This window comes from Phocoena sinus, chromosome 11 (assembly GCF_008692025.1).
Source record: "Phocoena sinus isolate mPhoSin1 chromosome 11, mPhoSin1.pri, whole genome shotgun sequence".
NCBI classification, from domain to species: Eukaryota; Metazoa; Chordata; class Mammalia; order Artiodactyla; family Phocoenidae; genus Phocoena; species Phocoena sinus.
The window spans coordinates 102,786,521-102,801,699 of record NC_045773.1 but is presented as its reverse complement, the minus strand read 5'-3'; the positions used below and the strand labels follow the sequence as shown (position 1 = coordinate 102,801,699).

General features: G+C 43.4%; 1 protein-coding gene across 4 annotated transcripts in view; it reads right to left on the bottom strand.

Moving 5' to 3' along the window:
- The window catches only part of GMDS (GDP-mannose 4,6-dehydratase), a 479,365-nt gene that overhangs the window by 265,500 nt on the left and 198,686 nt on the right, over positions 1 to 15,179 (bottom strand). For all 4 annotated transcript variants that reach the window (XR_004352102.1, XM_032648007.1, XM_032648008.1 and 1 more), the window contains 2 exons: positions 9,726 to 9,918; positions 8,718 to 8,822 (listed from right to left, as the gene is read on the bottom strand). Coding sequence is in view for 3 of the 4 variants with exons in the window: in XM_032648007.1 (XP_032503898.1) it covers positions 8,718 to 8,822; positions 9,726 to 9,918 (298 nt within the window). In the remaining variant the exon portion in view is untranslated. The remainder of the gene's footprint in view (positions 1 to 8,717; positions 8,823 to 9,725; positions 9,919 to 15,179) is intronic.

The window sequence follows — 15,179 nt, the reverse complement described above, 5'->3', positions numbered from 1 at the left end:
ATCATCTTTTTCTGGCTTCGCTAATTCAAACGTTCGCTGGCTTAACTGCCAGACTCTCACTTGCAAATGGCTTTTCCCGTGGTTCCAGCAGTTCTCCAGCAGCACTTACATCTCTTCTTCCTGCAATTCAGGGGTGTCTCAGCGACTACTCTAAGCAAACATCATGACATTCTCAGTGTTTCGGTTCAAGCGCACCTCTAGCGGACAGGCCCCGCTGGGTGCACGTCCTCAGGCCACAGCCGCAGAATCCCACTCGGAGGGCTGCTCCAGCAGAGTCCGGCACCTCAGCCTCTAGGACTCAGCCCTGCCACTACAGGAGGAGGGAAGAAGAGAAGGGGGACAAAGAAACACGAATGTTCTCAACCCACCAGGAACTGTGCTCATCCTTTTCACACCTGCTCCCTGCTTCTGCTTCACAAGGACCCCACAGGTAAGTAGCGTATACTGCTGTCTCACTGATCCTCACGGCACTCCCGTGAGGTAGACATCATCATCAACACAGAAGAGGACTGAGGGCTGCCGAAGTCCTGTGGCCAAGCTGCCTCGGCCCAGGCCTGGCTCTGCGAAGCCTGAGGCACTCTTAGCCCCCGCGGACACTGCCTGCCTATACGTGAGAGTCCCGCTACGTGGGACCAGACAGTTGTCAGCTTGGTTTCGAATGTAAATGCCAAAGAAACTGCAAAACATTAAAAAAATCAATATAACAATCCCAGAAGCCTCATCTCAGCCGGTGGGAAAGGACTTCACTTTATTTAGTGGTAAAAACCGCCTCAGTTAGACCCAATATTGCTTCAAGAGTCTTTCACGTTTAAGCAATTACACCTCCTCTCTCTGCAGAGAATAACAGAGGCAGACAGCTCTGTGATCTCCAAGTGTCACCGTCCACAAAGGTGACAGTGAACCAGATGATGTCACTCCGTGCGTAACCAGAGGCCACCTCGACCTTGGTGGGTCCGAGGTGCGTGGCCAGTGATCTAACCATGAAACTCAGACAAAACGGTTCTGCGTCAAGCCTGCAGAGCCCTGCTGAGCTCTCGCGTGACGTTACTCCTGCTCTGACTTCACGATGGGTGGCTAAATTGTTTCCAATAAATTAAGGCTGTAATGCTCACCTAAAAACCACAAAGCACCTTTAACAGACAGAAATACAAATAAAACATCGGGCTGTTTGATACTGGTTGGCGTGTTTCTTGATATTTCTATAGCACCACGATTTAAATTTGCTAGCCAGACTGACAAATAGTCATGTTTTTGGTTTTTTGGGTTTTATTGCTTTTTTGCGGTACGCGGGCCTTTCACTGCTGTGGCCTCTCCCATTGAGGAGCACAGGCTCCGGACGCGCAGGCTCAGCGGCCGTGGCTCACGGGCCCAGCCGCTCCGCGGCATGTGGGATCTTCCCGGACCGGGGCACGAACCCGTGTCCCCTGCATCGACAGGCGGACTCTCAACCAATGCGCCACCAGGGAAGCCCCTTAGTCATGTTTTAAAAGATTATTTTATTTACAAACAGACATACATACACATACAGAAAGAGGAGTGCTTTCTGCCCACAGGGTTAAATAAAAGCAAGTTCCAGCCATTTAGTTTATATCATGCATTCTATTGTCCCCTAAAGCCCTAAAATACTGTGAATTTGAATAATTTTAAAGGAAAATTCTCATATACAGTGAACCTCTCACAGTAACACTGCTATAATCCTATGTACGCACTGAGAGATGATCTCGAATACATTTTAATGGTTGTCTTATACCATAGCCAGGACATGGAATCTAGGGTTTATTCCCAAAGGAAAGCTTTGTCCCTGTCATAATTTATAACAAAAGATAAAAACGCTCATTTATTTTGGAGGTGGAGGGAGGGTCATGGACCCAACTTGACATGGGTCTGTGGACCAGTGGGTCACTATAAAGTGAGAATTCAGCCCCAGATGGTTAGAAGAGCCCTGAAAAAACAACTCTGTTCTCTGGGCTTCCCTGACTTGGGTCTGACCTGCAGTTACCAGAAGACCTAAGGCCTAAATGGTTTCACATGGAGCTATTTAAATCAGATTTCTTTTCTCCTGTGTTTAGGTAGTGTTTGCTAAAGGTCTAGGAAGGATTTACTGCAAAGTAAAAGTGATACATAAAGAAAAAGAAGATCCTGGTCTTACAGATGACATTCGTCTAGATTTGATGGTAACATCTGGGGCGAGTAGGGCTTGTCACCTTCAGCACGACTGACACTCGGGCTGTGGGATGTTTAGGAGCATCCCTGCCCCCGCAAGATGCTGGTGACAACCAAAAAAGTCTTCGGATATTATCACATGTCCTCCGGGGGCAGGTCATATTCTCCCCACCTCACCCCACCCCCAGATGAGAACCTCTAACCTGGAGTATTAATCTTATCTTTACAGCAATGAATAAAGGACAATCTTTAGAAAAATAAAGGGGAAAATTACCCAAAATTTTATTATGACTTAGGTAGTTAATTTTTACAGGAATTATAGTTTTAAAAAATCTAAAGATTAACTTATGATAATAAATATAGTTAGACATTTTAAGAAGCAAAATATTTGGCAGTTTAAAAAAAAAAAAGCTCAAGTCTAAAACTTAAAACCACAAGTTCATGAACCTTAAAATGCCAGATTCTCCCAGTCAGGTGAATACTGTGTTTAGACTGCTATATATGATTTCTTATGAAGCCCATATTTACAGGAATGTGCTATAGCGTCTAAAAATGGCTTGATACCTAAACAGTAGCAGTACACCATCCATTGGCGGGAGTCTTAAACTGTTAATTACAGATATATTTAAAGTACTTTATCACTTCTCACTGCCACGATTTTAATGTATTTTGTATTAGCTCTGCTTTTTCTCCTGGCCAACTCTTGGTGATACTCAAGATGAGTTTCTTGCTTCATATCACATTTGTATTTTAATCTCATAAAACTAATGTTGTACTGTGATTATTTCTGCTAAACATCTGAAAGGCACATTGCATTCAGCCAGATGAATTCATGGCTTTTACCAAAGACACGAGCCGTCGCTTCATTCCACAGCGAAGCCCCAGCTCTGCTCCAGCGCCAACTCCAAAACGTGTATGCGTGCTTTTTCCACAGACACGAGCAATGTTTATGTCATTCCTCCCATCGCCATGATTACCTCTAGCCTCAGTGCTGACAGCTGTCAGTGCTGTGCCTTGGACAACTCATTCTCATGCTGCTTCAGCTTCTTCACTGATGAGACAAGTGGGATGGAAAGATCTCTAAATTCCTGTCTAGCTCACAAATTCTGAGGGTATTTGGGGAGAACACATACAGGTGGATGTCCACTGTTTTTTCCCTAAAAGCTCTTTCAAAGAAAGGATATCATCTCATGGGCTAATATATATTTTTACATTAAAAAATTTTTTAAACTAGAACTATGTGTGAATTTCCATATGCACATAAAGAAATGTGTAAGTTATACAAGTTTGTCAAAATATTTCTAGAAGTACCTTTAGAGTATTAAAAATGCAACAAAACAGCTCATGGGTACAATAACTTTCCTAATAGGCTTGCTTTTAATGTTCTGATTTGTAGAATGATCTCAGGTTTTATTATGATAAGCAATGTATTTGAAAAGAAGCTACTTTCTTTACGTGAGCTATTTTCAAGTAATTTAAAAATTTCTCAGTATTTTTTACATAGTTTAATTTATATAGTTAACAAACTTTGTGACATCAGTCGTATTAACTGATCAGCTTTTCAAAGAAACAGCAATAAAAGCAAAAAGATTTTTGCATATGACGTTTTCCTCACAGAAAAAAATGTAACAGTTCTAGACAATAAACACAGCCTTTATTTCCTAAATAGAGAATATATAAATCTGTATTTTCAGCAGAAAGGTGGCACCACTGCCACATTTGTGGCTAACAGAATGCTACATGTATTTATGTACATGTAGATGTAGAAATACATAAGTTAAACAGATAAAGAAGTTCAAGTTTGGAGAAACAAAAGGAGAAGAAAAAGTTTTTCAGATACGTGTCCAGTTTTGCACAATTTATCCATGAAATAAAGCAACTATTCTCCTAATTTAAACAGTACATTTTTTTATTTTGAAAAGCTGAGTGCTTATGAATAAAAGCACCATGTTAATGTCTGTGAATATCATTATATAATACATAGTGGTAGTTATTCACAGAACATATGATGATACAGACATTTTCATGCCTTTATGGACATACAATTCTAGAATTTAAACTATCATTCACTGTTAATTTGCAGTAAATGTTACTCAAGTGACTACACTTGCTAAAAAGCAAACCTAAAGCATGAGCACGTGAGCCAACCAGCCGTCACTGAAAGAATGAGCAGAGAAGGCGGAGGGAAACGGGCCCCGTCCCCGGATCACGGCTTTCTTCACTAGGTCAGTGATTCCCCACTGTCAGTTCTGTGCCAACCACAGGTGACCCTGACTACCTTCAGAGCTACCGTGAACTTCTCATCACATAACGAAGTAAGCGTCCTTACAGAGAACCACCGAGGACTGCAAAGGAGAAAAGACACACACTGCGGGCGAAACCTGGTGACAGCGCGTCCTGAAGGGAGGACTGCTGGGTCCCGCTCAGCTGGCAGGTCACCTGGGTGCCCCCTTGGTACTTCGGCAAAGCACAGGGGAACCCCCAACTGACAACACACTTCAGGAGTTCTGCTACGGGTGGGTTAACTTCTGACTCAATGTGACTTTAACGTTTATTGGAAATCTTTCTATCAGACTATCTTGCGGCCTCGGGAGAAACCCGTACTAAACCCAAGTGAACCGTTTCTTGCTGTTGAGGATCTAACTATTCCCCTGGGGGGAGGGAGGCAGCAGACGTTTTCTTAGAGGGCAGACAGTCAACATTTGGGGCTTTGCAGGACCCAGGCCTCCACTGTGGAAGCAGCCACGGATACTGTGTAACACCTGGACGTTACCGGGCTCCAAGGACACTTCACTTACAAAAATAACCAGGTGGGCTGGACTGGACCCACCAGCCATAGTTTGCCACGCTCTGGTCTAGAATATCTTTGTATTAAAAAATACTTCTTCCATACCTTTTAAAGTCAGGAATTCTCATGAAATGTTATTCATGCAGTCAAAATGGGCCTTGCCAATTGTTTTTTGTTAGAGAAAAAGTACATGTCCCAAAAAAGTAGCATCCGTTTGGGCTCTACTTAATCGGGTGTTTGTGACGATGTACCTTAGACGAGACCGAGGTTTACCACTGCAGCAACTAGAAAAAAGTGCTCCCCGAGATAAAAGGGTGGAAGGACTGAGGTGCAGACAAATGCTCAACCAACTTAAGAAAATAAACTCACTCAAAGTACTAGAGCAATCACAGGCGTACAAGCTAGCGGCAATTAAAAGTGAATTCTGGGTACTTACTAAAGTATATCAGACAGAATCTTTACTTCAAAACAGTTTGCTACCAACTACTATGTATAAAATGAATAAGCTAGAAGAACGTATTGCACAGCACAGGGAATAGAGCCAATATTTTATAATAACTACAATGGAGTATCACCTTTAAAAACTGTGAATCACTATGGTGTATCCCTGAAACTTATATAATATTTACTGAATGCTTATTAGCAGGTAGGCACTGTTTTAGATGCTGCTGACTTAAGAACATAATATAGTCCCTACCATGAAGAAATTCTCAGTCTGGCAAAGAACCTCCTTAAAAAATAACAATTAACTGTGACAAAACAACAATACTACCATCAGATTAATTTAATATGAAAATTAATTTTCAAGTTTCAAGAAATGCTCTAAGTATTAACTATTAGGTATCAGATAAGTATCAGTTTCACATATATTCTATTTTAATTATTTTCCATTATTCGATTATATAAATGAAATAAAAACTGAGGTATCATTGGTTCTAGATATATAATAAAACAAAGTGGTGTGTGCTACAGGTCATGTTTTTAAGAAACATTTAGCCCTAGACGCAGAACATTATGTATGGAACTACCTACTGTTATGTAGGTGGAGACCTACTATTATGTTTGAGGTGGAGAGGCTTGCACCACTTCTGAAGGAAAGTCAACAGTGGGCCTGAGGATGGGGCTGGGAGTCGGTGTGAGGGAGGGAACTCTTTTCTCCTTATACCCTCCTGTACTGTTTACTTTTCTTTAAAATAAAAAAAAGAAGCATTACCTCCAGTTTTGATTTGCATTCCTCTAATAATTAACAACGTTGAGCATCTTTCCATGTGCCTGTTGGCCATCTGTATGTCTTCTTTGGAGAAATGTCTACTTCGATTTTCTGCCCATTTTTTGATTGGGTTGTTTGCTTTTTGATATTGAGCCATATGAGCTGTTTGTATATTTTGGAGATTAATCCCTTGTCAGCTGCATCATTTGCAAATATTTTCTCCCATCCTGTACCTTGTCTTTTCATTTTGTTTATGGTTTCCTTTGCTGTACAAAAGCTTTTAAGTTTAATTAGGTCCCATTTGGTATCACCTCACACCAGTCAGAATGGCTACCATCACAAAGCCTACAAATAATAAATGCTGGAGAGGGTATGGAGAAAAGGGAACCCTCCTGCACTGTTGGTGGGAATGTAAATTGGTGCAGCCACTATGGAGAACAGTATGGAGGTTCCTTAAAAAAATAAAAGTAGAACTACCATATGATCCTAGAATCCCACTCCTGGGCATACATCCAGACAAAACTATGATTCAAAACGATACATGCGTCCCGATGTTCACTGCAGCACTATTTACAATAGCCAAGACATGGAAGCAACCTAAATGTCCGCTGACAGATGAATGGATAAAGAAGATGTGGTACCTATATATACAATGGAATATTACTGGGCCATAAAAAAGAAAGAAATCATGCCATTGGCAGCAACATGGACGGACCTAGAGATTATCATCCTGAGTGCAATAAGTCAGGCAAAGACAAACATCCTATGATACCAGTTCTATGTGGAATCTAAGAAAATGATCCATATGAACGTATTTACAGAACAGAAACAGACTTACAGACATAGAAAACAAACTTATGGTTACCAAAGGGGAAAGGTGGGAGGGGAGGATAAATTAGGAATTTGGGATTGACATACACACTACTATACATAAAATGGATAAACAACAAGGACCTACTGTACAGCACAGGGAATTGTACTCAATATTTTGTAATAACCTATATGGGAAAGGAATCTGAAAATTTTATATGTATCTATATCTGAATCACTTTGCTGTACACCTGAAACTAACACCTGAATCAACCATACTTCAATAAAAAAGTTAATTTTTAAAAAGAAATATTACTTTTAAAATAAAGTTTTTTAAAAAGTGATTAATATCAACAAAGAGGAAAAAGTTCTCATTAGGAGGTATGCAAATAGAGGATGGGGGGTTACATTTAAATTTGTCTCCTTCTTCTACAACTAAATGTTTTTCCCTATCCTAACCTCACCCGAAACAATTGAGCTGTATTTCTTTTTTGCCGGTGGAAAAGTTGAGGGGGGAAGCAGAGAAACCCAGACAAAATGCACCAACACATCTGCGACTGAGGAGGCCTGACGGTCGATCCCCAACACTGCCGCCCAGTCTGGAGGCAAGGACAGCTGAGGCCTTCCTTCTCCTCCTCTCTAGTCAGGACATCCAGAACCATGGAGCTGAGTGAAAGAAACATTCCTGGCTGCCCGGTCACTCACTTTCGTTTCCAACAACAGCTTCCACAGCCCATCGTGGGAATTTTTAACTTACGCAATTATGAAATAAAAATGTATTGCCACTAAACACACCTGTATAAATGTCACTTTAATCTTTCCTCATGACTTGCTGGTTTAATTACGTGGCTACACAGTCACATAAAATTTCATTGACGAAGTTATAAGCATTACTAATTGTTGGGCATGAAGCAACTTACGACGTTGGATTTCTCATTCATTCTCAAGCTAAAAGGCTAAATGATAGTGAAATTTAATAAAACTTCTTAGAATTAGATTATACAGATAACTTTTACTTTGTAGAGTGCACGTTTGGTAAAGATTTCTCATGTTTCAGTAAGTCAGAAGTAATGAAAGGAGTACGTATTTTCTTACTTAAAACCTAATATCTGCAACAGGAGAGCTGGCATGTTGCTAATAGTCTCAATGACAACCACGAAAAGGAAACAAGCCAATGCAAACAAATATGATTTTCTGAAAAAAAAAAAAACCCAATAACGATTCTAAATATAAGAAGTGATTTCAAATGTATCTTAAAACAAATACTCTAGAAGCACAGAAACTTCTGGATGTCTGTTTAAATGGAATGTAAAATAAGAATACTGAATATCCAATGGATTCAAAGTAAAAACAGAAAGATGCCACAGGTAGAGCCTTCATGAGTGACAGTGACTTGGGGAACAAGCCCTGGTTCCTGCTCAGCTCCTTGCATCCCAAGGACACTTCCTGACACTCGGGTTAAAACTCACTTGATGCGACCTACCAAAGGAAATGGTAAAATTGGGACACTGCCTCGGCACCACGTTGAATAAAAACTCTAACAAAGTTAATAGGTGATTAAGGCTGGGTTTACATTTCCTCATTTACCACTTCTGACATTCACATAGTTAAAAACAGATGTGAAACATTCCCAGTCTGTACAGCACACGTGCAGCACGCACACACACACACACACACACACACACACACACACGACGTTCCAGCCGTGGAGCCTGACACTCTCTTCGCATCAGTACCTATACCAACCTCTCCTGGGGCTCTCATGATTGAAGAGGATGCCATTCACTGCAAACAGATTATACGCCTCCCGGAAGTTCACCACAATCCAATAGGCATAGAGCTTTGCTGCCCCTGTTGGAATAATTTTTTAAAAGCAAATAAAAGACAGTGATTGTTATAAAAGACAGTGCCTTATTATAAAAGACAGCCGTTTTCACTGAAACAAGTAACGACGTGCAATATTTACAATATGTAATGTATCAAGATAGGGAAAAAAATGAATCAAAAGCCGAAGACAAAATAAAGGTTTCTTTGCCAGTTAATCACGTGACAAGGAAATACTTAGGAATTTCGTCCTTCTGTAATAATCACAGTTCGTTCCTTCACAATCTAATTCGCTCTACTGTAGTGTGTGCAGTATATCAAACTGACCTTTCTTAGGTCTAATCCCCTTTTTCTTAGTTTTAAAGAATTAGGAAGTGAAAAATACGGGAGCTTAATATTCTAGCGGCTTTCAATTTTTATCATTTTTGTTTGTTTGTTTAAGGGTTTGAGCTCAGGGAGAATTTCATCAGGGAAATGGAATCGAAAACACCAGGCCGTAACACTTCAGCACAACCTCAACAGTTCAGTAAAAAGAATCTTGCTGGACCTAATTTTCCTTTTAAAGCGGCCCATCTGGAAGGGTAGCAGTGCAGCAGGTTTCACCCTGGAGGAGATGGCAGCAAGAACCTGCGGTGATGTTATGAAGCAGAAACTAACACACCATTGTAAAGCAATTATACTCCAATAAAGGTATTAAAAAGAAAGAAAAAAAAAAAAGACCCAACACAGCCAAAAATAAATAAATAAATTTATATACAAAAAAAAACCCTGCAGTGAGCACAACACAAAGGTGTCTGACCAGCAAGTCCGGCCCCTTTAGGTTGCTTCAACGTTGCTCTCACACCACGTGACCCCAGCCATGAGACAGGAACAGCGTCCAGGCGGAAGCACCCCAGGAGCACAGAGAACCCAGCCCGTGCGCATCCTCACCGTATGGCGAGCGCGGGTAGAAAGGAGTGGTCTCCTTCTGCGGTATTTCCTGCACTTTCCCGTAAAGCTCGCTTGTTGAAGCTTGGTAGAACTTCACAGAGTTGATAAGGCCACAGGTCTTCACTGCATCCAGAAGCCGTAAGGTGCCGACCCCATCGACGTCCGCAGTATATTCAGCCAAGTCAAAAGAAATCTAGAGAGAGCAGGGGAAGACGGGACCACGTGAACGGGCGCCAGCAACAAAGGCGCAGTGGAAGGCGGGACCACGTGAACGGGCGCCAGCAACAAAGGCGCTTCAGGCGGGACAGACCGCAACTTCTCCTCCTGTGAAACATTATGCTTGTGAGGAAATGTTATTCTCTCGCAGCAGAATCAGAATATGGATGTCATCTGCTTCTAACATCAAGTGGCTGCAAAATACCTTAAGAACTAGGTATTAATGACCTACGGTAACATGAGGAACACTTTGACCACGTACATCACCTCCTAACTCCAGGCTGAAGTCCCCAGGGCCGTGCTTTTCAAAGTGCACACCTCTGCTCCTCAGAATGACCTGGGTGTTCCTGAAAAATTCAGGTGGAACCAATCTCTTGGGGAGCCTAGGAAACCCACATTTTTAAAGAGTCCCAGTTGACTTTCATGCACAGGTAAGTTTGAGAACATGTGAGGAGAACACAGTTGATTTTAAAAAGAATTGTTTTATTTTCTATTTTTAATTAAGCTACAAGATTGACTTTTTAGTATACTATATACATGACATATCTTTTAACTAGAAAACACACTGAATGCAGAAAGATGCCAATGCATATTGAGTTGACTGACTTTTAAGAAGAGTGTGTTATGGAATAATTCAGTGTTTTGCAGTTCTCAAGTGTTTTCTTTAAAAATAAATGTGACTGATGTGCTTTTTTCTTAAATCATTTCTAAGCACAATAAACAAATTCACCGAATATTCGAATCTCCTAAACTAATAACGCTGAAATTCTCCGTCTCTGGTTTATTCACAGGCCAAATACAGCTGGACACGCGGCCACACTCCCCGTCGTCTGCTGAGGCCTCAGCTTCCCCTGGGAGCCCCTCTCTGGGCCGAGTGTCCCCCGATTCCTTCTGCCGCCTTGCCCCTGGCTCAGGGCATTCAGGGAACTTCCGGGCCTGCCCGTCAGGGGCCTGACTCAGGTCACAGAACTCACCCCTGTTCTCTAGGTCAGTAAAGCTCACAGGCAACCATGAGACAAAACAGAAAAAAGTATGTTTCACCCACAATCTTTCAAAGCCAAGAAAGCAAGATTTGGGGCTATTTTACTCTTTTTACATAACAGTTTATTGCAATGAAATTTACATACCATAAATTCACCCTTTTAAAGTTTACAACTCAGTGGTTTTCAGTATATTCACAGCATTCTACAATCATCACCACCATCTAATTCCAGAACGTTTTCCTCATCCCCAAAAGAAACTCTGTACCGATCGGGGCTCATTGCCCATCCGTCCATCCCCAGCCTGACAGCTACTGACCTACTTTCTGTCTCTATGGATCTACCTATTCTGGACATTTCATCTAAAGGGAGTCACATCTAATATGTGGCCTTTAGTGACTGGCTTCTTTCACACATCCTATTTTCATTTCTCTTGGATCTATACCTAGAGTCATGTGTGTACCATTTCGAGGACCTGCCAGATCGTTTCCCAAACTGGCTGCACCATTTCACAGTCTCCCCTGCAGTGATAAGGGCTCCAGTTTCTCCACGCCCACCTGTACCTCTCGTGGTCTGGCTTTTTGATTATGGACGTCCTACTGGGTGTGAAATGGTATGTCATTGTGGTTTTTTTCTTTCATTAAGATATAATTAACATACAACATTATATTAATTTCAGGTGTACAACATAATGACTTGATATACGTATATATAGCAAAATAATCACCTTGATAAGTCTCGTTAATATCCATCACCACAGAGTTACAAAAATTCTTTTTTTCTGATGAGAACTGTTAGACTCTATTTTCTTAGTAACTTTCAAATATACAATACAGTATTGTTAACTCTAGTCACCATGCTGCTCTTACATCCTCACTACTTATTTATTGCATGACTAGACGTTTGTACCTTTTGACCCCCTTCACCCATTTTGCCTACTCCCCAGTTCTAGTTAATTTTTATATGTGATATGTTTGCATATGGATGTCCAGTTGTCTCAGCAACATTTGCTGAAAAGGCTCTTCTTTCCCAACGAATGGTCGGTCTTGGTACTGGGCCATCTTGTTCTCAGGAAAAGCTGTGGCCCAGGTTGAGGGGACAGCGCCCTGAGCAGGCCTCAGGCCACGGGATATCGGGGCTCTGGGACCACCTGCTGAGACCACCCTCCCCCCAGCTCACTCCAACCACTCAAATGCTCCCCCTGGATGCAGTGTTCTCGTGGTATAACGCCACAGACTAACACTTATAGGACACTTTACAATTCAAAAGTGCTTTTTTTTGGAGCTTTACAATTCTAGGAGAAAGAGAAGGCAGGCCCTGAGGTTCAGAGAAACTGACTTTGATAAAGTCACACAAACGTGGGGAGCAGCAGGGCTGAGGTGCAGACAGGTGAGGCGCTCGCTGGGGAAGCGGGGCACGGCCGTCCCGGGAGGCGGACTCTGCCGGGGTCTCATGACAACCTTGGACACTCGTACAAGACAGAGAAACGCACGTGTGTGCAAGCGTGCACCCACGCGCACACACACGCACGCACACACACACGCGGTGTGGCCTACAGCTTCCAGGGGCTCACGGGCTGCAGGTGAAGCCCCGCTGCACCAGGAGCTCCCTTCTCACACTAGGAACCTGTCAAGCCAGGGCCTAAATCTTTTTCCATATAAATTCATACCCAGTAATTTGTTCATCCTTTGGATGGGATCACCCAAGTCTGAACAGCAAGGAGAACATTGGTGTTTTTCTTTCCTTGGCTATTTTTTCATGTGTCTTCACACGACCCGAACAGCTACATGAAGAGAACGGCTAGTGGTGCATATGCTGCGTAGCTCCTGTGTTATGTGCACGCTGACCCTCAGTCACTGGAACACAGATTAAGAAGCCTTTGCACACCTTAAAAGCTTTTACATATGCTAGGGAACCCAGTTTAGATAATTCATAGGTTCTTCTTCAGAGAACATAAATCATGGAAAAGAATTAAAAGCACTTAGGCTGAAAAAAGTAACTGAGGCAGGAGAATGGGGTGGGGTGTGGCTCCATGTATACAGATTTTTAGGTAACTCCATCAAGACTTAAGCGTATGCTTGACATTTAAAATGCTGGGGAATAGGATTGGCTGATTAAATCCAACTGTCCACAAAGTGTTTTACGATACAGAGTAACAAATTAAGTGGCTTCCTTTAAAAGGAAAACATGAGAATAGTACTTTCAGCTTCATAAACCCCTGACGGTTACAAGTGTCATTCTGAAAGACACCAAAGCATCAGGGGTCTGGAAAGTCACATACAGCCCGTGGGCCAAACCTGGCTCTGTCCTGTTTTTGTCCTAAAGGCGTCTAGGAATACAGACACACTCATTGGTTGATGTGTTTTCTATGACTGCTTTCACACTGTCACAGCAGTGAAAATATTTACTATCTGGCCCTTTACAGAAAAAGCTTTCTGACCCCTGAAATGAACCACAGTTACATTCCGAGCCAAGACTGAGTAGTTTTCAAAATTGTTATCATTATTTTCCACGTTTTTCTCAAAACTACAGGATGGCTCTGGAGTGTATTTCCAGCCCGACACAGCCCACCCCTTCAGAGGCCTGAGGACTCGGACAACAGCAGGCACTGACCTCACCCAGCAGGGAGAACAAAAAACGGACGGATCAAAACACCCAAGCCTACAAGTACCGTCCCGCCCTCCCCTTGTAGCAACATTTTCTGGCGTGGCTTCTGGAACCCCGCAACCTCCTAGCTCTCCGCCCCCACTCGTGGGGGGCAGCTTCCCGGGCTCTTGTGCCACCCGGCCACCCCCTCTCCAGGCCCGGGCTCAGCACTGCTGCTTCTCCCCTCCCCCACCAGCTGTCCCAAATCAAACTCCTGTCTGCGGGCCTGCCCGGCCCTGAGCAGAGGCCTCATGTCTCGTCGCATCTGAGGACATCATCTCACACTCACCTGACCTGAACGGAATTCTTGATGCTGCCACCAAAGCGCTTCTTCACTTGTCCCCTCTCCCTCTGCTGAAATGGCACCTACTCCCCTGATGCTCCCAACGGAACCCTAGGGAGCCTGGACGACTCCTCTGCCCTCAGGGTTCACGCACCCTGAGCGTGTCTGCCCACTTCCCTGCCGGCCCCCTTTCACAGGAAGCACCCCAGGAGCCCCAGCAAGTTCAACTGCGGCCCCTCCCCACCCCCGACTGTGGCCTCAGCCTCGGACTCGCGGCCCCTCCGTGTGCAGCGCCAGTTCGTCTCTGCTCCCCCATCTTTGTGCAAACGCCCCCCCTTCACAGGGGCCTGCCCTGCCTTCCTGTCTACCTAAAAGGCCCAAAGCCCCTCATCTCTGTTTATCCAGCCTTCACGCTGATCTGATTACTTACTCACCATCTCCTCCATTAAAACGAAGCTCCCGAGAGCGGGGATGCTCTCTCGGCCTACAGGAACCCCCCAGTGCCTGAAACACAGCTTGTCCAGTATTTGCTGGATGAGTGAAGATAGCATTGGTAACTACTGAGATTTAAACGTCAAACACACAAATATCAACTAAAACTACAAAAACTAGTAGAAAAAAATGGGCCATCAGAATGATAGAAGAAGGTTGATAATTTAGTCATACTGAAATAGGTAAAATTTCAAGGAGCAAGGTAAGTGAAATTCTATGTAAACTTCAAAACTTCAGCATAACAAATATGACGACGGCTTAACGGTTCCACCACATGGCGATGTACAATTCAGAGCAAAGGAGACCATCTTAGGCCACAGCTGGGAACCGGGTGTGGAGGAAGCAGGTTGGTGATATAACCAAAGACCTGGTCGCCGACACATTCGCCCGCCAGGCGCTGTCAGAGCAGTCACAGAGCCTCCAAGAACCAGGGCATCTGAAACCACGGGAAAACAGTAAATTTAAGTTCAAATATGAAGCAGATTGCCCTTATCGACATTCAAAGATACACACAGATATCCCCAGAATTATCCTCATTCAGAGAGAGGTGGTAAATCACAGCCTTTCCTGAAACAACGACAACAACGATTTAGGAACGGTCCCCCGAGGGCTGTGGGGACCCAGATGCAGGAACTGAAGGTCTGCCCTGCACTTCCGCACAGCCTGCAGACTGGAACGTAAATTCTGGAAGTGTTTTCACTGTAGCAGGCTGCGGTCCCGGCAGGCCTGGCTCAGAGCGCGAGGCCTCACACCAAAGGAAGCAAAGAACAATGACGATTCCACCGTCCGGAGCAGACGGCCCGCTTCACCCCTCCCTGAGGGGGTCTCCCCAGGGCA